The sequence below is a fragment of the Enhydra lutris genome, unplaced genomic scaffold, assembly GCF_002288905.1.
Source record: "Enhydra lutris kenyoni isolate GAN:26980312 unplaced genomic scaffold, ASM228890v2 scaffoldscaffold94, whole genome shotgun sequence".
Lineage (NCBI taxonomy): Eukaryota > Metazoa > Chordata > Mammalia > Carnivora > Mustelidae > Enhydra > Enhydra lutris.
In genome coordinates this window covers 991,578-1,013,706 of record NW_019154178.1, presented here as the reverse complement: position 1 = coordinate 1,013,706, position 22,129 = coordinate 991,578, and the positions used below count along the sequence as shown (strand labels likewise).

Genomic DNA, 22,129 nt, shown 5'->3' with positions numbered 1-22,129 from the left:
CCAGGTGCTGTCTTGCCTCCTGTGCCGGGGTTATAAATACTCATCTGCCGCTGGCAGTCTCCTGGAAATACCTTCGGTGACGTCCAGGTGAAGCCCCTTCCCCAAGTGTGGACGGCGGGCCCTGTGGCCATTCACCACAGACTGGCTCTTACCGCCCCGTCCCCATGATTACGAGCCCTCCTCCTCCCAGCCAGAGCGAAGCCTCCACCCCTGCGCCGACCCGGCCAGGCCGGGCTGAGCACCCGGTGGCTCGGTGGCTCCGGAGGCCAGGATGGATGCAGGGATGCTCTGCCAGGCTCTGGCCCAGGCTGGGCAGGTGCGGTCCTGGAAGCCACGAGGGGCAGGGGCAAAGGCTGGTCTCTGCTCTCCTCCCTGCTCTGGAGGGAGGGCCCCTCCCCGCAGAGGCTGCCCTGGGGTGGAGGGCTTAGGTCACACCTCCTTATGCAGTCGGGGAGGGTCATCTGGGCTTCCCTCCCGGGAGCCTCCACCTCGGGTCCTGCGTGGGGTGGGGGGCTGCGAGCCGCTGTGCGTCCAGTGCCCCTCCCGGCCCCCGCGTTTGCTCCAGGGCTTTCGCAGGCAAGTGCACTTAAAAATAAGTCACGGAAGGGACATTTGTTTGAAGCGTGAGAGATGTCCCTCAGAAAGCGGTTTTGTTCTTCCGTATAGAAGACAAGAAATAGCTCCCTGGTCAAAGGACGTTTCTGGTCAGCTCCGCGTTCAGGGGCGGGCGCCGGTGTCCTCTGTCCTTTCTGCTGGGCCCGGGGGAGGAATGACCGCCGAGCCCTTCAGAGCCCCTCGGGCCGGGCTTTCTCATGGATCTATTTCCCTCGCATGAATGGGCCCCCGGAAGCCTCACAGAGATTGCCCGTAGTGTCGTGGGAGAACAGAATGGAAAGTGGCTCGGGCTGTCTCGGGGCGGTGAGTGCCGCTGTGCTGACACTTCCTTTCAGGACACAAAGGGCCCCGCTCCCTTTTTCCCAGGAGGAGTGGTTTTCTGTCGTCAGGGACAGTGAGGGAGGAAGCGGGGCTGAGAGACCTGAGAGACCGCCCTGGGTGCGTGGGGGGTCTTCCCGCGCCCCTCATCCCAGAGTCTCCAGCGAAGGAGGCTGAGACCTCTCGCCAGCTTGGGGGACACAGTTCGTGTAGCAAGTGTCTCTGGGGGTGGCCTGGCGTCTAGGGAAGGAGTTCCTGCTTCCTGGGCCCGGGGAGACTCCTGCTCCCACTGCCCAGCCCCAGAGTTGATGCCCGGGAGGGGGTGTCCGCGCTGGTCGGGGAAGGGCTCTCCCTGGGGCTCCCGCATCCTGGCTGGTTGTGACAAGCCCGACTCGAGCTCGCCCTGTGAGCTCACATCAAACCTTAGCATTGGCCTCCAGTTGAGGGTTTGGGCCAGAAAAGGGCCCAAACCAGCTCTGGCTCCCCTGTCTGGGCCCTGGGGTAGAGCCGAGGCTCTGTGAGGACAGGGAGGCCACCACGGTGTGCCAGCATCGGCAGGGGGCCTGGCCCCATGGGGATCCGATGGACACTGACCCACAGGGAGCTGGAGGCTGGATGGAAGCAGCACTCACCGCTGCTTCTCCGGCAGGGCTGTGGCCTGGTCTGCTGGGCGGGCTTAGGGCCACCTGGAGAGACAGGCTTTCCTCTTATTTCAGAGTGAGCTGGGTGGACGGCTCTGTAAGAGCGCAGCTGACGGTCTGGTTGGGGCAGGTCGGGAGCCGCTTGCTGTCAGCCCTGGGGTCCCTGTCCCCAGGGCACCTGGGTGCTCCGGAGGGGCCCCGGGGGCTCGCCCGTCCCTCCTCTGACAGGCTGGTCCACAGGGGCTGTCCACATCGGGGCCTGACCAGGACGGGACAAACGCCTGGCCCCACCGGGCATTCACCCAATGAGGAGCAGTGACCTTGAACCTTTGACCCTGTCTCAGAGAACGGGCCAGGCTGACAGAGCTCAGACTGGAGAGCCCTCGCCTCTTCTCATCCCCATTGGATGGGACTCACCTGCCACCATGGGTGGAGTCCACGGGTGCCCTGTGTGTGTGAGACCATAAGCTAGTGGGACAGAGACACGGGCTCATGGACTTCAGCACCCCGTCTGCTCAGCCTTGGGGAGTGGAGGGGGTGGGGAGGGGGACCCCAGGGTTTGCGCTCAGGCTCTGCCCCTTCCTACCTCAATGGCCTCAGGCTCCGTGGCCCCCCAACTCCGGCCCCTCCCCCGCTGGCCCGTGGCCCCCCCAACTCCGGCCCCTCCCCCGCTGGCCCCTCCCCCTCTCCCTCGAGGGGCCTGGGGGCTGGAGCTGCAGCTGGAAGGAGTGCAGGCAGGTCCCCCCGGGGCTGTGTCAGCTCTCCCCACTCTGCCATTGCCTCGCGGGGACAACGCTTCCACAGTGGTGGCTCCCGGACTGGCTGAGGCTTCGTGCCTTGGTTTTCACGTGGAGTGAACCCTGAGGAGCAGGCAGGAGGCTGGCGTCTGGCGTCTGGCGTGGGGCCCACCAGGGTCTTCAGCCGGGGAGGCAGCCTGGCAAAGGCTCGGCCTTAGTTCCTGCTCTGTCGCTGCTTCTGGGGATCGCCAGTGCCCCCCATCTGGGAACGGGGCAATGACACCCCCCAGCTAGGTCCATGCAGGCTTGTTTCCTCCCTCCCTCCCCCTTCCTCCCTCCCTCCTCCCTCCCTCCCCACTTCCTCAGCTCCTCCCTTCCTTCCTGGGTTTTCCAGCCACTTCCAAGGCTGGTAAGACTCTGCCAGGCCTGATGCCAGGCGGCCAGGCCGATGGGGCGGGCAGGGGAGTGGGGCTGGGGGCGGCTGCTAGCTGTTCACACGTCCACCTCCCCCCTGCAGTGGTACTTGGGCCTCCAGCGCCTCTTGCACGATGGTTGTAGAGCTGAGGGTTGCATGTGGGCTCCAGTACCGGGGTGGTTTTGCCTGTGGTCCTGTCTGGCCCAGAGTCCTGCGGAGCCAGAGAATCCTGGAGAGGGCCTCAGCGGCCGTCTTCAGACCACGCTCCTCGACGAACGGGGGAGACTGAGGCCTCTGGGGGAGGCCACTCACCCACGTCCACACAGTGAGTTACAGACTTGTTCCAGGCCAGGCCTGGGTTTCTGCTGCAAATGCTCAGCCGTCTGGGTGTCCCGGTTTCCTGGTGTCCAGGCGTCCAGGTGTCTGGGTGTCCAGGTGTCCAGGGCCTCTGGGTGTCCGGGTGTCTGGGTTGGACTGACAACCATCCCCTCGGCACCCGCCACAAGCCGGGCGCTGTGCCCTGTTCAGGTCACTCAGCACAACGGTGAAGGACACTGCTCATTTCCCGGCACTGGCCACAGCCATGACATGACAGATCCCAGAGCTTCGGGCCTGAGGGGAAGGACAGGGACAGGCTCTTGTGCGAGTCAGGTGAGCCACTGTAAATTCCCATGAGGACAGTGGACAGAACTGGGCAGTGATGGGGGGCCTCGGGGTGGGCTTCCCGGAGAACCTCCTTTCCCGGGCCCGGCCATGCTGCCGCTCTGGAGACCGAGGCTCGGAGGGGCTCGTTAACGTCCCCAGATCACACAGCTGGTTCCTAGAGGAGCCGGACTGGCGCCCTGCTCGGCCAGTCTCCAGGGTCCCACTTCTCCCCATCCCCCTCCTCGACAGTCCCCAGGAATCAGCACGACCCTGCCCCAGCGTGTGTGGTCACATGGTGACCATCGGAGCACTGAGAGACCCCACAGCGAAGCTGTCTCTGCCTCCCGTCCTCAGGGAAGGGGTGAGGTGGGCATGCCAGGGCCTCCCTTCCTCCTCTCGGGACTGGCCCCGGGGTCGGGGGTGGCCCCGTCCGAAGAGCAGCTGCTTGGGGCTGCCCCGGGCTCCTCAGGAAGCAGAGTGGCTCGTGGGGCTGCGCACAGCGGGATGACACGCCGGACCCCGACTCCCAGTGGCCTTTGCCATTTCCTGGTTCGGTCACTGTTTGGGCTCCTCCGGCTTCACGTGTAGAGCGTTTTTGTTCATCACGGAAGCCAGCCACAGTCAGAGGAGCCGCAGCCTGCCCTCCGCACGCCCCACGTCCTGCCCTTGTTGACGGGCGTCGGGAGCTGGTGCACGCCCGGTGGTCAGCATGGCATCCGTGGACCCGAGGGCCGCATTCCCCTCCCTCCCGGCGCCCAGCCTCAGCCCCTGCGGAGCCCACCGCTTTACGGACACGACAATTCCTGAAACATGACTGTCTCCCACACAGCCAATTTGTCCTCCGCTCCCTGTGAGCCTTTGCGGACAGGAGGACTGTAGCCCGGGCGCGCACGCCCCTCAGGGTTTCACTCCGGTGGGAGTTCTGTCTAAACACCTCTGTGTGCACGAGTGTGCTGCCCAGTGTTGGTGCGGGGCCGGCAGGCGGAGGACAGAGACGTGAGGGAGGCCAGCTCTGCCCTCTGCCTGCCTGCACACGGGGGAGGGACGATGCTCGGACTGTAATTCAGGGGGGATGGACAGACGGTGAAGAGCCCTGGAGACCAGAATTCAGGTTTGTGGGGAAGGGCCAAGAATTCAGATACGAGGTGGAGACCCGCGGGCTCTCGAGAGTTTGGGAGCTGTCTGGTGTTGCCGAGCGTGTATCTCCTGGGACGGGACATCTCTCGCTGCGGCATTCACGGTCCCCACCCACCTCCCCGCACCAGACCTCACGTGGCTTGTTTGGGGAGTCTCTGGCCGGCTCCCCGCCTCCTGGCCCTCCCTCACGGCCTCACCCACCTCCAGTGCTGCTGAGGAATCCAAGAGACACACACGCCTGTCCTGGTCTGAACCTTCAGCGGCCCCGCTCCGTCCTGCAGCGAGGCGTCCGCTCCCCCAGCTCCGACACCGCACCTGTGCCGGCGCCCAGGCCCACACCTGTGCCTCCAGGCCTTGGCTCAGGCCACCCTCCCCACCACTGCCCGCTACAGCTCCCATTCCAGCCTCCCCTGTCCAGGCGGAGAGCCCCCCAGCCTGGCGCACACAGAGCTACCTCGGGGATAATTGACTCCTTGTTCATGTGACTGTCATCTCCGGGGGTCTCTTGGGGGCCTTCCAGGCTCCCGCATCCCTGAGCCCACCCCCCGCCATGCCTTATCCGGCGGATGAGAGAATTGTCTACCACTTCCACGCTGCTTCGACGTCAGCTGGGGAGGTCCCACCGCTGAGCCCCAGCCTCAAAGAAGCCTTCTCTTTGCAGTGCGGCCAGCGGGCAGGGCCGCGTCGCCGCTGTCCCTGGAGCGGGACCCGCTGGGCGCTCTTTCTTACGGGTTCTTGTGCGTTCAGAAAGGGCTTCCTGTCGGGGGCTCAGCCCGAGACAGCCAGGGCCCTTCTCGGAGGCCAGTTGAGCGGATGAGACCCGCACGGGGGGGCCGGGGCCTCCAGGTCACGGAGGTGCCCTGATGTCCGAGCCCCTGTAACTAACATCCACACAGGTCCTCAGGCCGTGGAGACAGGCCCCGGTCACAGCCAGATGCCTTTCACACAGACTCCACAAGTGTCCCCAAGACACACACGTGACCCAAGGGGGCGACTACCTCAGTCACCTAAGGGAGGGCAGGGAAGGGCCACCAGGAGCCCAGGAGGGACCCGGCTAACGGGTCGTAAGCCGAAGGAACAGCAGGCGAGGAGGCCGTGTGTCGGGAAGGAGCCAGCCCGAAGGTGGCCAGTGTGGCTGAAGTGGGGAGTGAGGAGGGGTCGTGACCCACAGAGGGGCTGCGGAGAGGGAGGGCCGACCCTGGGGGCCTGCAGGCCCCGAGCAGACAGATGACAGGTCCTCATCCGCACAACAGAGAGCCCAGAGAACGGCGGGTCTGTCTGCAGGTCTGAGGACAAGGCCTCCTGTACGTCCTTGGTGGGCAGCGGTGGGCCCCCCAGGGCTGAGCTGGGGGTCCTGTGCAGGCTGGCCTGGTAACCAGGGTCTCTGGCAGCCCCTGACAGAGGCAGCGAAGTCACTGCTCTGGGCCATCTTACAGCTAATTTATGCGGGAATTTTGTCTTCTCCTTGTGCCCCACCCCGAACGGCTTGGGTCATGGTTCCCAAGCTCTTGAATAAGTTACAGGACTTAATACTGATTCGATGCTTCCTTTCTTTATTCTAAGAATCGTTCAGGACTCACTGCAAGTGTGGGGTTTAGCAGCTGTCATTAATGGTAATCCCTTCATGTGGCTTATGCCTTTCAAACGGGGTCTGTCCGCGGCCGCCCTCCCGGGCTGCCTTTTTGGTCCCACGCCCCCACAGCCCTCCCCTGCACTCCGCGTGTGAACTTGGCCATGTCACGCCCTCTCTAAGGAGCAGGCGTCCGGCCCTCCGGCCATGGGGCAGGTGCGCGGTTACCCAGGCCTGGGCCCCAGCTGTGGGCGGGGACAGTGAGGCCCTCGCCAGCTGCCGAAAAGCTCCGTGGTCTCGCAGCTTCGCTCCCCGTTTCCTGGTGTGCGCGTCTGCCGCCTCGCTGGGCACGCGGTTCACTGCAGCTTTTAAACAGCCCTCGCTTCTGGATTGAACTGTCCGTACCCCCTTGGAACGGGCAGACCAGCTTCTAGGTGCTCTGGCCAAGCGCATTCCTGTACGGGGTGGTTTGGGGTTGGGGCCTCCTGCTCCTTCGGCAGAGCCAAGGGCCCCGCTCGGGGAACCACCCGGGACCTGGCTGGACATGCAGGAGGTGAGGACGTCTCCGAAGACCTGCCGAGGGAGGGGACTGTGCACAGAGGCTTTTAGTTTTGCCAACATCTTCAGGGACAGAAATACCTCACAACTTTACCTGGATCAGAGGCAAGGAAAGGTCCGTCCGTCTGAATAGACTGGAAAGGACTTTCTTTCCCAGATGGACAGGTCGGGATTCTATTTAGAAAATACTTCCCTGGGGGGAGTTTCTGTAATGTCCTTCCCTCCCCCTCCCTCAGCAAGGTTTGGCCATCTCTGGAGCCAGAATTCCTCTTGCTGTAGTGAGAGCCTCTTAGGGACCAGTTAAGCTGGAATAAAGGACAGTTATAACAAAACATGCAAATTTCCTTTCCTTTTAAAGAGAGCTCGGTCTCCTGGATGTCACCAGAGTAAGCTTATCTGTTGGTTATTGTGGCTCTGGGATTGTAATTGGGAAGGACGCTTGCAGGGATCCCTGTGAAACTCTTCCGTGCTCTGGTGGGGAGGGCAGGTCCTGCCGGTTTCCTGTGGAATATTCTGGTTCCTATTGTTAGCCTGTGTTTATAGACGGGGCTCCACGAAGAGCCCCCCTCCTCCTGTGGCTGGATGAAAGGCCATTTCACGCGACGGCCTGGTAAGGGAGGAGGATCTGGCTCTAGAAGCAAGGCTGACCCCCGGCAGAGGGACCCCCGGTAGCAACACCGGGGAGCTCCCTTTCCGGATCCCCACAGTGGAGACAGGACTTTTGCTCCTCTGCCCGCGGCGCAGCCCCCCTCAGGCGGCCACGGCCCTGCGCGGCTTCCTTCCGCTGCCACTTGGAGGTCCCTGCGATTCCCTCCCCTGCGCCCCCCGCCCCCGGCCCCGCGGAAGGGTGCTTTCACGGACGGGGTGCTCTTGGACGGGTTGGCGGTTTTCCGAGGTGCTGGCACAGTGCCCGGAGGAGTGCGAGTCCCCTCCTGCAGCAGGTCTGTCCCTCCTGTTGGGTTCCCGCAAACAGCAGAGCAGTTTAAAACCCTCAGGTAGCTCGTAACCATTCGCTTGGCAACGGGGGACACGACGCGCACGGGAGAGGCTTGCTTCGCTCTCAAGTTACTTGCAAACGCCGGTCCAAGCGCCGGCTGCCTCTGGACAGTCCCGGGAAGGACGGGCCATCTGCTGTCCCCCCGGCACCGCCGGCCTAATCGGTCCGGCCGCCTGCCCCGGGCCTAGCACTTCGGTTCTATCTTGACGTCTGGGGTGGCTGTTTGCTCAGCAGGGTGGGGGCTTCTAGAAGAGCCAGCGCCCCAGAGGTCACGGGCAGACGGCTGGGGAGCCCCCGTCGCACCTGCCACAGGAAGGGACAGACCCCACTCTGCCCGGACTCTTTTTAAAGTTGCAATAAAATACGCGACAGGACATCCACCGTGTCGCCCGCTTCAGAGGCTCACGTCGGGGTACCCAACGCGCTCCCGCCGTGGGCCTCCAGAACCCGTCACCGCGCGGGCCCGAAACCCCGTCCCGCCGAGCCCGGACCCTCCGTTCCTCCTGCCCCCGCCCTGCGGCCGCCCCTGCTCTGTCTCTGCGGGGCTGGTGACGCGACGGGCCTCTTGCATGGCTTGGGCTCCTCCTGACGCTGACCAGTTATCTCGGGCTCTGTGACGTCCTCGACGCTCATGCCTGTCGCAGCGAAGCTAGAAGGTCCCTCCTCCTCAGGCCGGAGCAACAGTCCCGCGGCAACCTCTGCTGCACTCTGCGGCTCCTGTCACCCATCGGTAATGGGCACTGGGGCCGCTGTTTCCGCCTTCAGTGATGGTGACTAAGACCGGGGCGCAGGGAGCCCAGGGTGCAAGCCCCTCTGAGTTCTGCTTTCCAGACGGGGCGTCCTTTACCCGGTGCCTCCGAGCTCCCAGGGAGGCTCGCCGCGGGCGGTACATCACGCGGGAGGGCAGGTGAGAGCCCTCCTCACGCTGTCTTGGGGCCAGAGGGCTCGTCTAGAAGGTAACAACGGCACCTGCTGCCACCCCCCGAGGCACCGCACACCCGGAGCCCTCCAGCAGCGGGCGCAGGGGTGGCCGCAGGGGCGCAGGGGAGGGCGGGGGCGGGGGCGGGGTGCAGGGGTGGGGCAGAGGCATGGGAGCCAGTCCTCCACATCTGTCCTCGCCGCGCCCTTTACCCCCGGGGGGCTTTGGCAGCTCACTGGCTGCTCAGAGGCTCAGCCATCCTAGGGTGTAGGATGGCCACAGCCCCCCGGGGTGGCTTTGAGAGCCGCACTCGCGGAGCAGGGAGTTAGAAGCTGCGACAGGCTGAATGCGGATCCCCAGGTACCCGGGCACAGTCCCTGGAGTCGGCGAGTCTCACCTTCCACGGCAAAAGGGACTGAGCAGGTCCCGCTCAGATCTCGACACGGGGTAGTGCTGGATTTTCCGGGTGGCCCTAACCGTGGTCACACGTGTCCTTACGGAAGCGAGTCGGAGAGGAAGCGCGAGGTGTGGGAACTCACCAGGAAGCCAGCGGCAGGAGGGGCAGGAAAGGGCGCGGGGCCCCGCCAGGAGCCAGCCCTGCCCACGGCCTGGGCTTCGGTCCAGTGCGGCTGATGTCAGACTTCTGGCCTCCGACACCGCGAGAGCAGAGTTCGTGTGGTTTCACGTCACGGGTTTTGTGCAGACGTGTTAGGGCAGCCGTGGAAGGCTGGCACACACGGACTCTGGAGCCAGACGGCGGGGCCTGGGCTGGCCTCCTCCCTGCCCAGCTGCATGACCTTGGGTAACCATGGGCGAGTCACTAACTCACCCTGCCTCTGCCTCCTCATCTTTAAACTTGATAATCATAGGGCCCCACATCGGGGTGTTTTGGGGACTGAAGGAGTCTGTCCTTGTGGGTGAGACCTGTGCCTGCCACCTGGTGAGGGCGGTGGGCTGTTTGTTCCGGAAGATCCTCCACAGCCCCGGGGTTTGGCTGCTGACGGGAGCTGGCCCCCGCTCCAGGGTGCCCCTGCTGAGGAAGGCGTGGGTGCGCGGCTGTCCGGGGCCGCGGAAGAGCGGGCCCCTGGTCTCAGGAGACACCCCTGCACCCCACACTTCCAAGTGTGCCTTGAAACAGGAACAAGAGTCCGGCGGAAAACTACCTCTCGGAGACCAGCAGGTTTCTTTTCCTTAGGGTTTCTCAGAACCTTTAATATGCAAACAAGCCCAGTGAACCTCCAGGAAAATTTCCAAACAGGGACCCCAGCGGCCCCTTTTCATGGGTAACACCCAGCAGAACCCTCTTCAGAGCAAGCCTGGAAGCGAGGGCAGCCCTGCAGGTGGGCGGAGGGAGGAAGGGCCATGGAGAGGGAGTGGCAGAGTCCTGTTGGCTTGACCTGTGAACAGTCTAGAAAATACCGCCTCAGCTATTGTCTCTACCCAACCCCCAGACAGAAAGGGTGTGGGCAGACCCCTGTCTTCAGGGCCTGGGGCCAGCACGCAAGCCCCCAGCTCTGGGTCCCTACCATCCCCAGCTCTTGCATTGCCCTGAGGACTCTCTGGGGTCACCTCAGCCCTCAAGCGGGAGCCCCGCCAGTCCTACCCCCTGCGCCAGGGCTTCCAGCCCCCGTACAGGCAGCTGTGCTCTGGCCCCCAGAGAGCAGCTGGGGCAGCAGGCTTAGGTGGGAATTCGGGGTCCTGGACATCTGAAGGGCAGCCTCCGAGTGGGGAGGGCACGGCTCCGTGGCCTGGAGGAGTTCTGGAGCATGGCCTTCTATTTGGGAGACCGGGAGCAGGAGCCCCAGGGGTGTGGGTCCACGCCGAGCAAACAGTGGCCGCCCTCCGCCCTCCGCTCGCCGCCCGGCTGGCCGCGTCCACAGCCCCGTCCTTGCTTATGCCTGCAGATGTCCAAGCTCCCAGCCGGGCAGGAATGTACGTCCTCGTCCCCACCGCACCCCGTGGGGTCTGGTGCTATGCCTGGCACGTGGTGGCCAAGTCCCCAGTGAGGCTTCACCCCCAGCAGCCACCTTGGTGACTGTGGCTCCTGGGCCTGTCCCCGCCCCTCCCTCCTGAATGCAGGAACAGCAGAATGAGACGGTGAGGAAGGCCACCTCCTCCCCAGGGAGCCCAGGCTTCTGGCTATGTGGGGTGGGCAGGCAGGGGGGCTATGGGCGAACGTGGCGTTCCCTGCCTGCGTGAATGTTCGTGAATGTTCGTAAGCAGGGAGCCTGGAGGGAGTGCTTGTGGAATTCCTTTCCGTGGGGGGGCTAGGCTGGGGGGGCTACGGCCAGTGATGACGTTGGCCTGGGGGCGGCCTGTTGAGGGAAGCCTGGCTTTGTTCCTAGCCTCCTGAGCCTCAAAGCTCTCTGCGGAAGACCATGGAACGTCCCCGTGGGGCTCAGCTGGTAGCGTCCCCAGGACAGTTTTTCAGAAAAAATACTTCATTGGGTTTTCAGGATTACAAAAGCAACATGCGTGCGTTTCCACACGAGTGTGCTCTTGCTGTTACAGGGAAGTAGCCAGCCGCTGCCCTGGTCTTAGCCGCGTCCTCGGTGTGCCGGTGGGGACCAGATGGCCCGAGGGCGCGCGCTGCCTTGTTGTGTGTGTCTTTGTGCGTGGACAGGCACGGCTTTGGCTTCTGTGCAGTGCTGTTTGCTTTTTTTTTTTTTTTTTTAAGATTTTATTTATCTGACAGACAGAGATCACAAGCAGGCAGAGAGAGAGAGACGGGGAAGCAGGGTCCCCACTGAGCAGAGAGCCCGACGCGGGGCTCGATCCCAGGACCCTGGGATCATGACCTGAGCTGAAGGCAGACGCTTAGTGACTGAGGCACCCAGGCGCCCCCTGTTTGCTTTTTTTTTAAAAAGAGGAATCGCACTATGCCCGCCACACAGCAGTTTTCACTCTTCAGGCGATATTGTATCACGAGTATTTTGGAAGTCGACACCCCGAGGTCCAGGCCTTTCTTAAAACCAGCAGCCGCGAGTCCCACACGGAGCTCCGCGACTTATCCAGTGGCTTCCCTCTGATGCGTGTTCCGTTGTTTCCACACTGGCTTTCTTCTTCTTTCCTTTAATTATTAGCAGTTGTTATTAGTAATTCTCTTTTAAATACTCTGGTAGCTTTACCTTGTGCATACGTTGCGAGAGACGATTCTGCCTCAGACAATCGTAGAAATGGTGAGCAATTAAAATGTTTTTGGTTTTTTTTAAATAGTCACAATGAATCATCTTAAGACCTTAACCTGTCCCACTCTCAGAGAATCTGCCACCCTTTGCACGGTCACTGGGACGGCCCCGTTTCTGGAGCCCGGGTGCCTGCTTTGGCCCTGCGCCGCCCCGAGGCCTCCTGTCCTCCAGGAGCCTGGTGGGAGCCCAGGCAGCAGGGCCAGGCCTCTGGTGCGGCGGCTCCGGTGGGGACCAACTCTCAATAGATGAGAGCACGGACTGTGGGCTCAAGTCCTGCCTCCACCCCTCACTGGCTGCGCAGTCTTGGGGACGTCAGCCCTGTAAATGGGAGGCCACAGCAAGGACCGAGACGGACTTGGGTCAAGCCCAGCCGCCCCCTCCGCCCGGCAGGACGGCCCCCTGAGTGGAGGGCTCAGCGGTTCCCAAGCCGACGGGCATGTCAGTCAGTTGGGGGACAGAAATTCCCACCACCCCGAATGCCTGGTCCCGACCTGGTTCCTCAGCTCCCCCAGCTGCTGAAAGATCCAGAAGCTTCTTAGTTTTTAGCAAACATGCTGCCCGTGGTGAGCAGGCCCGGTGAGGGCACCACCTCTCCACACGCTCGGTGGGACGGGTTCCCGCGGCAAAAGCAAATGGAAACGATCAGAAGCCCCTGTACGGAAAACAGTCTTTCTCACCCCAGACGCTGCGGGTGCTCAGGAACCTCCTCACCCCCTGACTTGCCAGAGGCGCCCGCTGCCTGGGCCGCGTGGGCAAACCCCGGGGGCCACCCCCCGAGCCCCCTCACAGGGCCTGGCGTGGGACACGGGGCTTGGGGTTGTCCACACCAACTGTGGGGCCCAGATCTGCTCCTTGTGAACTGTGCGGCTTGAACAAGCTACTTCATCGCCTGCAGCCTCAGTTTCCCTATCTGTACAATGGGAATGATGACGCTTATCCCCGAGCCCTGCTCAGGGCTAAATGAGGGGGTGTCCAAGTGCAGGGAGGTTGGAGCACATGGTGTCCAGTGTGATGGGGGATGGAGATGGCCAGCACCCCGCTGCCCTCCCCACGTACCCCGGAGCTAGGGTGAGCACTCCGGGCCTTCCTGGCTGTTCTCTGGGCCCGTCCGTGGCGGCCTGGGGCACAGGGCTGGGGGAGTCCCAGGGAGGGCATCTGACTCTGCCTATGGAAGGGAAAACTTTGATCTGGGTCCTCAGGGGCGAGAGGGGCTCCCCGGGGAGGATGGGGACAGGAGGGCACTGCTCATACGGAACTCAGAGGGACACGAGTTCTGCGATCATGAGGGACCAGGGTTGGCTGGAAGGAGATGCCACGTGGGGCCACGTGGGGAAGGTCCCCTTTGCCACGTACACCTGGGAGGTTGGCTTGGGTCCTGACCACTCTGGGGAGCCACTGAAAAGCTCTCCCAGAAGGGCAGTGGCTCAGCCTGGCTCGCCTTTACCATCATCTGCTCTAGTAGCAGTGACGGTGGACGGGCCCAGGCCGCAGCCGCTCTGACCCAGGGCCAGGCCTCCTTGCTCTTGCTTCACATGGAGTTGGGCGAACTCCCACCCCACACAAGGATGTACCTGGTGTCTCTCCAAAGGTCTCTGGGACTCTTGGGGACTACCGTCTCTCTCTCTGCTGCTCCTTGGGTACCAGACTCCTGCTCCTGCTGGATTCCGCAGCCTGACCTGCACTGGGGACCTGCACTGGTGGGCACCGTCACCTCCTGGTTCTTCCCCACAGGACAGGCACGACCAACCACATGAACCCCTGACCCTTCCTGCCCCGGGCAGTGACAGCTGCTCCTGAGTGGGCCCTGTCCCCCCACCTGGCCCCCGGTGCTCCTCAGCCACCACTGACCCTCTCCTCCTGACCCCCCACCCCGGCTCTCCTGTTCACTTCCGGGTCAGGTAATATAAGCCCAGAGGAGGTCTGTTCCGAGCCCCCGCAGGTGGGCCTCAAAGGAATCCTCTGCATCCGCAAACATGCTGGCGGGGCCGGGGTCTCCTAACAAAGATGGTCTCTTCTCACTGGGCCTCCGCACCATCCGATCTGCACCCAGGAGGGGCTGAGCGCGGTCAAGGAAGGGGACAGGAGTGTGTCTTGTGGAAATGCAAGCCCCTGTCCTAGCTCCCCAGCAGGAGACCGGTCTGGCCGGCCGGTCACCACGGGGGCAGGGGTGGGGGGAGGCAGACCCTGGCCTCTTGCGTACTGACCCTGTGCTCCGGGAAGTTTCTTCTGAAAGAAGTGGCCTTGAACTTTCTTTACAAGAAACAAAGTAGAACCCAAACCGGCTGATCCCTAACCTAGAGGGCTCTGCCTGGCAGGCGGGCAGCTGACGGGGGCAGGGGGACTCCTGGGGGACGGGTTCAGCCTCCGTGGCCTTTACTTTCTTCCTCGCTCGACGGGCACACTGCTGCTTCCTTACAGGAGATGGCGAGGCTGTGGATGACGGCCTGTGTGGACTCAGCGGTCGCAGCCTGTGGTTGGGCTCCTGGGTGACGAGAGCACACAGGAATGTCACTAGGGGCTGTACTGGGTCCTCTCGGATCCCCATGCCGGAGCCCTAACCCTCAGTACCGCTGTGTTTGGAGATGGGGTCTGCGGGAGGTCATTAAGGTTAAATGAGGTCTTAAGAGTGGCTTAGCAGATGGGACTGGCTCAGAAGAGGAGCTGGGGAGAGCAGTGTCTGCTCGGCCTCGGCCGCGTGTGGGGAGGGGCACTGGCCAGAGCGTGGCTGTGCTGCCCCTCTGATCTGGGACCCCCGGCCTGTGGGGCCGTGACAGAGCCGCTCGGCCGTGTAGCCGCCTGGTATGGTGCTCTGTTATGGCTGCCTGGGCTGACGACCACACTCACAGATTCCACCCATGGGCAGTCTGTGTTCAGGGGTAGGCCTGGCGGGCATGGGCTGGCGGCCTTCCCGCCCCTGGAGACAGCTTCCGCATGGCTTCTGGGCCCCCATCTGACGCTGCCCTGGCTTATTTCCCACGTTGGCCTTCTTTCTTTCTTCTCGCAAACTCTCTCAGCCCCGCCGTGCCCCAGGACCTTTGCACCTACTGTCCCTGCCTGGGATGCATGTCTTTGCAGGCTCACCTTTCACAGGTGTGCTCCTCAGGGAGCTGCCCTGGGCGGCCTGCCGGGGGTGACACTCCTGCAGCTGGGCTGCTCTCATTGCCTCTGCCCTATCCTAGTCTGCTGGCACCTGGCATGGCACCCTGAAGTTCAGTGTTTACATGTTTATTATCTGTTTTGTCTCCACTGGAATGTAAACTCCCTAAGGAAAGAGGCCTTGTCTACTTGTTCCCACTCTATCCCTAGAGCTTGGCATGGAGGCGGTCCCATAACAGGGACAGCCCATGCTGAACGAGTGACGGAATGAGTGAGCCGACCAATGAGCTGATCTGGGTCAGTGTCACATCCGAGCATCAGCTTCTCGCGACTTAGACCCAAAGCACCTTGATGTCCAGCCCCATGCCTTATCCCTCCCTGCAACCGGAGGCCAGCTGGTCCCACCCATGGATTTCCAACAGAAAGGCTGTCGGAGGTGTATGGGGCCACCACGGAAGGCTAGGCTAGAGAGGCTGGTGAACGGTTGGCCTCCCACTGCTTCTCTCTATGCTTTGTGGAACAGCTCTGAGTTTATCCGTTCCCCATACCGGGCGCCTGTGAGAAGTCCCATTAGAAGACATGGCTCCACAGCTAGGAGAAAACAGAAAGTCACCAACGGACCCACCCTTCCGCACTTCAGATGGGGAGTCTGAGGACCAGAGAGGGACAGGGACTCGCCACACATGGACAGTCAGTGAGAAAATGCCATCCCCAGTGCTGTCACGGTCAGGGATCAAGGAATTCTTGTTATGTGCGTGAAGCATGCTCGCTTTCTCAAATGCCACCACTGACTTTCGTTCTCTGAGACTGGGGACAGGAAAGGGTGCAAGGTCACCCTGGTCCCCAGCAGTCCCAAACCAACCTCAGGCTCAGAAGTCCCTGTGGCTCTCATGCATGCCGCGGGAGCCCGTGGGCTGACTCTGCCAGGCTGAGGGCTCCCATGGGACCCAGGGCACAGCACTTTCCGACGGGGAGGGTTTCTTGGAAAGACACAGAGCTGGCGAGCGCACCCCAACCAGCTGAGGGTCTCCATGGCGGTGGAGTCATCAGACTTTCCCGGCAGCCCACGTACGTGCTGGCCTCGTTCAGAGATCCGTTTTGAACATCTCTGCTTTCCCCCCTTCCTCCCTTTCTTCAGCAGCAACATGGCACCTTCACTGACTGGGGATGTTGTGTTAACCCTCCCTGCAAACCCAGACGTGCGTTTCATCCCTGGCAATCAGTGTTTGTCCTTGGGGAAACCTAATTAGGTATTACAGGACTTGCGATGTTTCCATGGAAACTCCCATAGTAATAGTGTACGTGCATAATATATGCTCCAGGATTAAAATATATATATATATGTAATATAATATATAAATAATTACTGGATTTTAAGCAAATATTTAATTTTTTTGCTTTTTTCCCGCATATATATATTTTTTAAATGATGAAAATCTTCCCTGGAGGTTTTCTGCCGCAGAGAGAGAACAGTAGAGAACACAAAAGGCCTTTTCCACTTCCTCTCCTTTAATTTAAAAAAATTCCTAGTTGCTTGAGAATTAAAGTTTTTCAGGTTAGTCAGAAAATGTCTGAGCAGGATCTCCCCTAACAGCTGAGAACATTCTGATGAAAGGTGTTGCTTATATAAAGAGCCTGAAAGGCCTCGGGCTTTCAAAATAGCACAGGGAAGCAGGCAAATCCAGTGAATCAACTCCAAACTCACTTTGCCTAAAAGGAAAAACCCCAAAAGGCTGGTTTCCCGTGTGGGAAAGGCAGGTGCTCTGCCGTCAGGGTGATAGGGGAGCTCCGGGCGGGCCCCCACCTGCCTGTCCCGGCCCCATCGCTGACCCCCGTGGGCTCGAGCTGCCGCACACCTGTCCTGAGGGGACCAGCTGGCCCTGGGCGGGGGCCGGTTCTGGGGACCGAGGCAGCACGCCCATGGCTAGACCACGGCTGGGCCACCGGCGAGGGACCTGCTCTCTGTTGTGAGCCTCAGCTCCAACATGACGATTTCTGGAGAATTCGTAAATAACGGAAGTCGGAGCTTTTCCAGACCTCGGACGGGCCGTTCAACGGAAGAGCGCCACGTGGACCCCTTTGCTCGTTGCTACTCCTCGGCTAACCCCCAGATTTGCCAGCAAGACTCGGCTCCCCCGAACTCGCTGCAGGTTTCCCCCGTGCACACCCGAAAATGCTGTCTTGCCTTTTCACTTGACTCTGTCTGCAGCTGACTCCCTCACGGGGGAGGAGCACTTTGCAGGCAAAGTGACGACGCGGCGTGGGGTCAGGCGCAGGCCTGTGAGATGGCGTGTCTCCAGGATGGGGCAGGGGTGGGGGGAGCTGGCGTGCTCTTGTCATGGTCCCGTCCCCAGACCGTTGCTCCGTGATGGCAGCCAGACTGTCCTGCCCGGACTGGGGAGCGTGCAGGGGCAGGAGGGGGCCAGCGCCGTGACACGCTGGAGGGAAGGGGGGGCACTCTTCCCACACGCCTGCTCCCTAAGTGCACGAGCCAGGTTTGTGGCATGTCCCTTTTGTGGCATAAGAAGGCGCCCCCAGATGGTGTCTTGAGACGACCCTCAATCCGTCATGATCTGTGGGCTGGCGATCTGGCCTGGTCTCCCCGGGGTCATGGGGCTGGCGTGGGAGGCAGGCAGGGGCGACGGGGAAAACAGGGTGTCCAAAGCAGGCTCCACGGCACGGACCCTTCCTGACCCCTGCTGTACGCCAAAGCCAGGCACGTGGCCGGGTTCAGATCGCAGGGGCTGAGAGGCGACGGCCCCTCGCGCTGGGAGGAGAGGCAAAGCACTGTGTGAAGGAGCCAGCCAGCGGGCCGGGGGCCACCTGCACGAGCAGCCGCACACGCGCGTGCGAGACGGGATCCCAGCCCTGCCTCGCCCCAGAAGCTTCCTGGGCGCGCCCTGGCCCTGCGTCTCATGTCAGAGCTACGTGAGGTCCCCAGCTGGTTCCTGGACAAGTGTCGGACTCGTGTTTAAGTCCCCACCGTGTCCCCACCGTGTCCCCCCGCCGTGTCCTCACCTGGTCGGTTCTTTTCTATCGAGGAATAATCGACACATAAAACTGTAGACGTTGCAGTCTGCGCTGTGGAATGACCGCCACAGTCCGGCTCGCGGACACCAGTCCCCACATCACTGCCTCCTCGGTGGGGGAGTGCACGGGACAGCCCCTTCCTTAGCTCACCTCCAGGGTCCCCGACTCAGGACGGCCTGACTCATAGGGCTCTGCTTCACGCGGCCACGAAAGGGCGTGCGCTCATTGGCGAGCACACTCTGAACTTCGGAGATGGGTCTTTTCTCCGGCCAGGGACACGTGATATGGTCCTCGGTCACGGTGCGTGGCGGCTGCTGGGGCCAGGCGTGACCCCGGGGAGACCACCAGTGCGGGTGGGCACTCTGTCTCCGCACAGCCGAGGGCTCGTCCCTTCCCCGGCGGCGTTTCCAGGGCGGGAGGCAGCCCGTGCTCCGGTGCAGAGTGGGCTTTGCGGGTGAGGCCGCAGACCGCAGCCGGCACTGGGGTTCTGAGCTTGGTCAGGGTTGGCCAGGCCGAGCCGCCGGGTGGGGCCGGGCAGGGACCCCACTGCAAGTCCAGGAGCGCCGGCCGGCGGCTCTTGCCAACTGTTCTGTAGAACGGAGTCGAGCTGACTTGGTTCTCCCTTCCCTCTAGTCCAAGCTTTGCGAAGGGACACATGGGACCTTTCTGTCATGTTAAATCCCCGTCCCACAGCTCTGGGGTGACCCTCACAGGCTGGAAAGCCTGAGGCGAGGGCGCCGTCGCGGCAGGAGAGACCCGGGCCTGCGGGCCTGCCCTGCACCCTGCTCCCTCCGGCCGGCCAGGCCCAACGGGCTGAGATCGCTCCTGGAGACTTAGGAGGAAGAAAGTCCCAGCAACGGGGACCGTGGGGCACCCCCCCACCCCGGGAAACCAGTGTGAGGAACCACAGTAGAAGAAAACCCACTGGTCAGCGTGGGCCTTGGAGGTGGCTGCTCAGTGACTGCCCATAGCTGAGCTCTCCAGGGCTCCCTGGCGCCCCTGCCCCAGGCCAGGCCCCAACATCCCCTCAGCGTGCTTCCACCATTCTCAAACAGGGTGCTGCGGAACCCTGGCTGTGTGGCTGGGACCACACCTCAGGGGAGGACGGTCCTTTGCTGGACTTGCTTCTCCCTTCCTCTCACCCCTCTGGGCCAGCGCTCTCAAGAGCCCTGTTCCGGAGTAGATCCAGAACTTTCTAAGGCTTCATTTAGTCTGGCTGGAGCACCCCCTGGGAAAGGAGGTGCCCAGTCCGTGGCTAAGGTGAACCCTTAGGTACTTCATTGGTCACAGGCTTAGGAACGAGTTTTCCACAGGAATTCCCATCCCGGGTGGTCGACAAGGGGCCCAGGCCATCTGTCCTCTTTTTCACATAACATAGTCATCCTGCTACACACCACTTAGTCGCTGAAATCCTGTGCCTGCCCACAGTGCGCCCGCTGCCCTCCTGGGGGCTGGAGAGGGAGGACGCATGCCAGGAGTAGGTCCTGTCGCCGGAGAGCTCACGAGCCCCCTGGACACACAGGAGGGAGGCGCCGAGCCAGACGGTCTTCAGAGGAGATGGCATCTTGGGGACCATCTGGCCGGCGCCTGCCTCCTCAGAGGAGGAGACTGAGCCCAAGAGAGGGGCGCTCACCCCGCGGGCTCCCCCAGTAAGCCGCTGTCCCCCAGACACTAAACACGCGTCCACCCAACACCTGCTCCAAGTGCAGAACGGGGCTGGGGACTGGTGATGCCCCAGGGAACAAGGAGAACGCAGCCCCTATCCCTCGGGAGGCCTGTGCTGGTGACTCCCAGTCCGGGAAACACTTCAGTCCACTGGGGAGCTCCAACAAAAATCCCAGAGCTGGTGCCTCCCACTCAGAGATCCGATCCAACTGTTTCCACAAACTCTCCCAGTGGTTCTAGCGTCCCAGGGAGAGCCAGACAGGAAGCAAGTGCACCCCGAGCTCTGCCGTGTGTCAGGGACTCACAGGAAGCTGAGTGAGAACACAGTGTGTAGGGGACCACCAGGTCGAGAGGTGGGGTCTGCTCCGGGACTCCAGTGGGCATAAGGGGGTCCTCGTGTGGGACAGCAGTGCAGTCTCCTGGGCCACATCGGCTACCCTGCAGACCCCCAGTGCCCAGGCCTGGTGCCCCAGCTGGCAGAGGCTATCTGTAGCCAGCTCCATGCCCAGCCCACCCCAACACCCCGCACACGTGGTGATGAGGCCCTGGCCATTCCGGAGTGGCTGCTGAAGCACATGTCCTCCTGTCGTCTGCACTGCCGGGCCCAGTGCTTGTCCCACAAGGTCAGCAGGCTTGAAAGGAAGAGCTCCGTGGCGGAGAGGTGGAGATGGGCTTGGAGCAGCGTACGGCCCACTGAAGGTTGCGCAGCTAAGAAGTGGACGTGGAGCCCTCCGTGTCACTCGCCCGCTGTGCCCCATGGCCCCCCACCCCTCCTCCTGCACGAGGAAACCGAACCCGGCAGAGCACACGCATGAGGCAGGGGTGTCCGTGCCCCCAGACCAGCCCCTTCCTGGCAAGCTGGGCAGAGCCGTGATGTGCTCTCTCGGAACACGGAGGGCTGCAGTCTCGCTCCCCATCAGGGAGTCACAGAGGTTCCTGCCCACGGGGACCCCGGTTACTATAGTAACCCGATGCAGTTCTTTATTATAGGGCGGATGGTTTTCATTTCCTGTTTGAAGAGTGTGGCCAGCAGTCACGTTGCCATGGCTTGGCCCGTTGGTGGCAGTTAGGAGCAGAGGGGACCCACTGAGCAGCCATTTAGGGCTTTTCTGTGTCTGCAGATGGTGGAAAGCTGTGTCTGGAAGGCTAACCCCAAGCCCCGGCTCAGCTGCACTGGGGAAGGCGGGAGGGGTGTGCTGGCGGGACGCTGGGCTGATGAGTACCTCTCCTAGCTATGGGTCACACCTTCCTCATGAGCCCCGATGAGCCCCGCTGGCCCCACAGTGCCTTCTAGTTCCCCTTGTGGAATAGCTCAGAGCTGTTCTGTTTAGCCTGGACTCTCAGGTGGGACCTCCTTGAGGCCTGGGCCTGTCCGGTGTGTGGGCCCCATCATCGGCCATGGCGGCCACACAGCACGGGCTCACCTTCCTGGCATGGCCGCAGGGGTCTCAGCTGCCAGGAGGGCGAGGGCGGTCTGTCGGCCCTGAGCGCGTCCACCTGTGGTGCTAACAGCAGTCACGGTGAAGGCTTCCGGGACGCCAGGCGGGCTTCTGGCCCCCAAGTGCACGGACCCAGGGCCGCATCACAGGGCCGGCCCGCGTCACAGGGCCGGCCCGCGGCACAGCAAGGTTCGATGACATACCCAGTCACAGCGCTCCTTCACGTTGGGGTTGGGATCCTTCCCCAGGCAGTGTGGCTCCAGGGCCCTCACGGGGACCCTCAGGCGGCCGGGGCTCCTTCTCCGAAGCCCCCCGGGGGTTTGCCGGGTAGGAAGCATGACTCGTTCATCTCCACACCCCCTCCAGGGCCGGGCAGGGGCCAGTTTGAGCGAGACCCGCCGCTCCTCCGGCACTTCCTGGAAGAGCTATTTCAGGCCACGGGCGGGGGAAGCGGTCTGGAGAGGCCAGCAGGCCGGAGCGCACAGGCGGGCCCCCCAGAGCGCCCCCAGACAAGCCGCCGCCCCTCTAACGGCCCTGTGCTCCCGCCAGCTCTTCGTGATCGACAACGGCGCGGATGACTGGCGCATCGCCATGACCTACGAGCGGATCCTGCACATCAGCCTGGAGATGCTGGTGTGCGCCATCCACCCCATCCCCGGCGAGTACAAGTTCTTCTGGACCGCCCGCCTGGCCTTCTCCTACGCGCCGTCGCGGGCGGAGGCCGACGTGGACATCATCCTGTCCATCCCCATGTTCCTGCGCCTCTACCTGATCGCGCGCGTCATGCTGCTGCACAGCAAGCTCTTCACCGACGCCTCGTCCCGCAGCATCGGCGCGCTCAACAAGATCAACTTCAACACGCGCTTCGTCATGAAGACGCTCATGACCATCTGCCCCGGCACGGTGCTGCTGGTCTTCAGCATCTCACTGTGGATCATCGCTGCCTGGACCGTGCGCGTGTGTGAAAGGTAGGCGCGCTCCCGGGGGCTGGGGGCGGGGGCGCGCGCTCCCGGGTGGGCTGGGGGCGGGGGCGGGGCGCGCGCTCCTGGGGACTGGGGTGTACACGCACACGCGCAGGCTGGAGGACCAGCAGGGCCCCCGCGCCCGGTTGGGGAGAGGAGACGGGGGGCAGGGGTGCAGCCAGGTGAGCGGGGAGCCG

General features: G+C 62.7%; 1 protein-coding gene across 2 annotated transcripts in view; it reads left to right on the top strand.

Annotated features, from left to right (window-relative positions):
- Window positions 1-22,129, top strand: part of LOC111138935 (potassium calcium-activated channel subfamily N member 3) — a 186,362-nt gene that overhangs the window by 49,977 nt on the left and 114,256 nt on the right. For both annotated transcript variants that reach the window (XM_022490943.1, XM_022490944.1), the window contains exon 3: window positions 21,520-21,938. In XM_022490943.1, coding sequence (XP_022346651.1) covers window positions 21,520-21,938 — 419 coding nt within the window. The remainder of the gene's footprint in view (window positions 1-21,519; window positions 21,939-22,129) is intronic.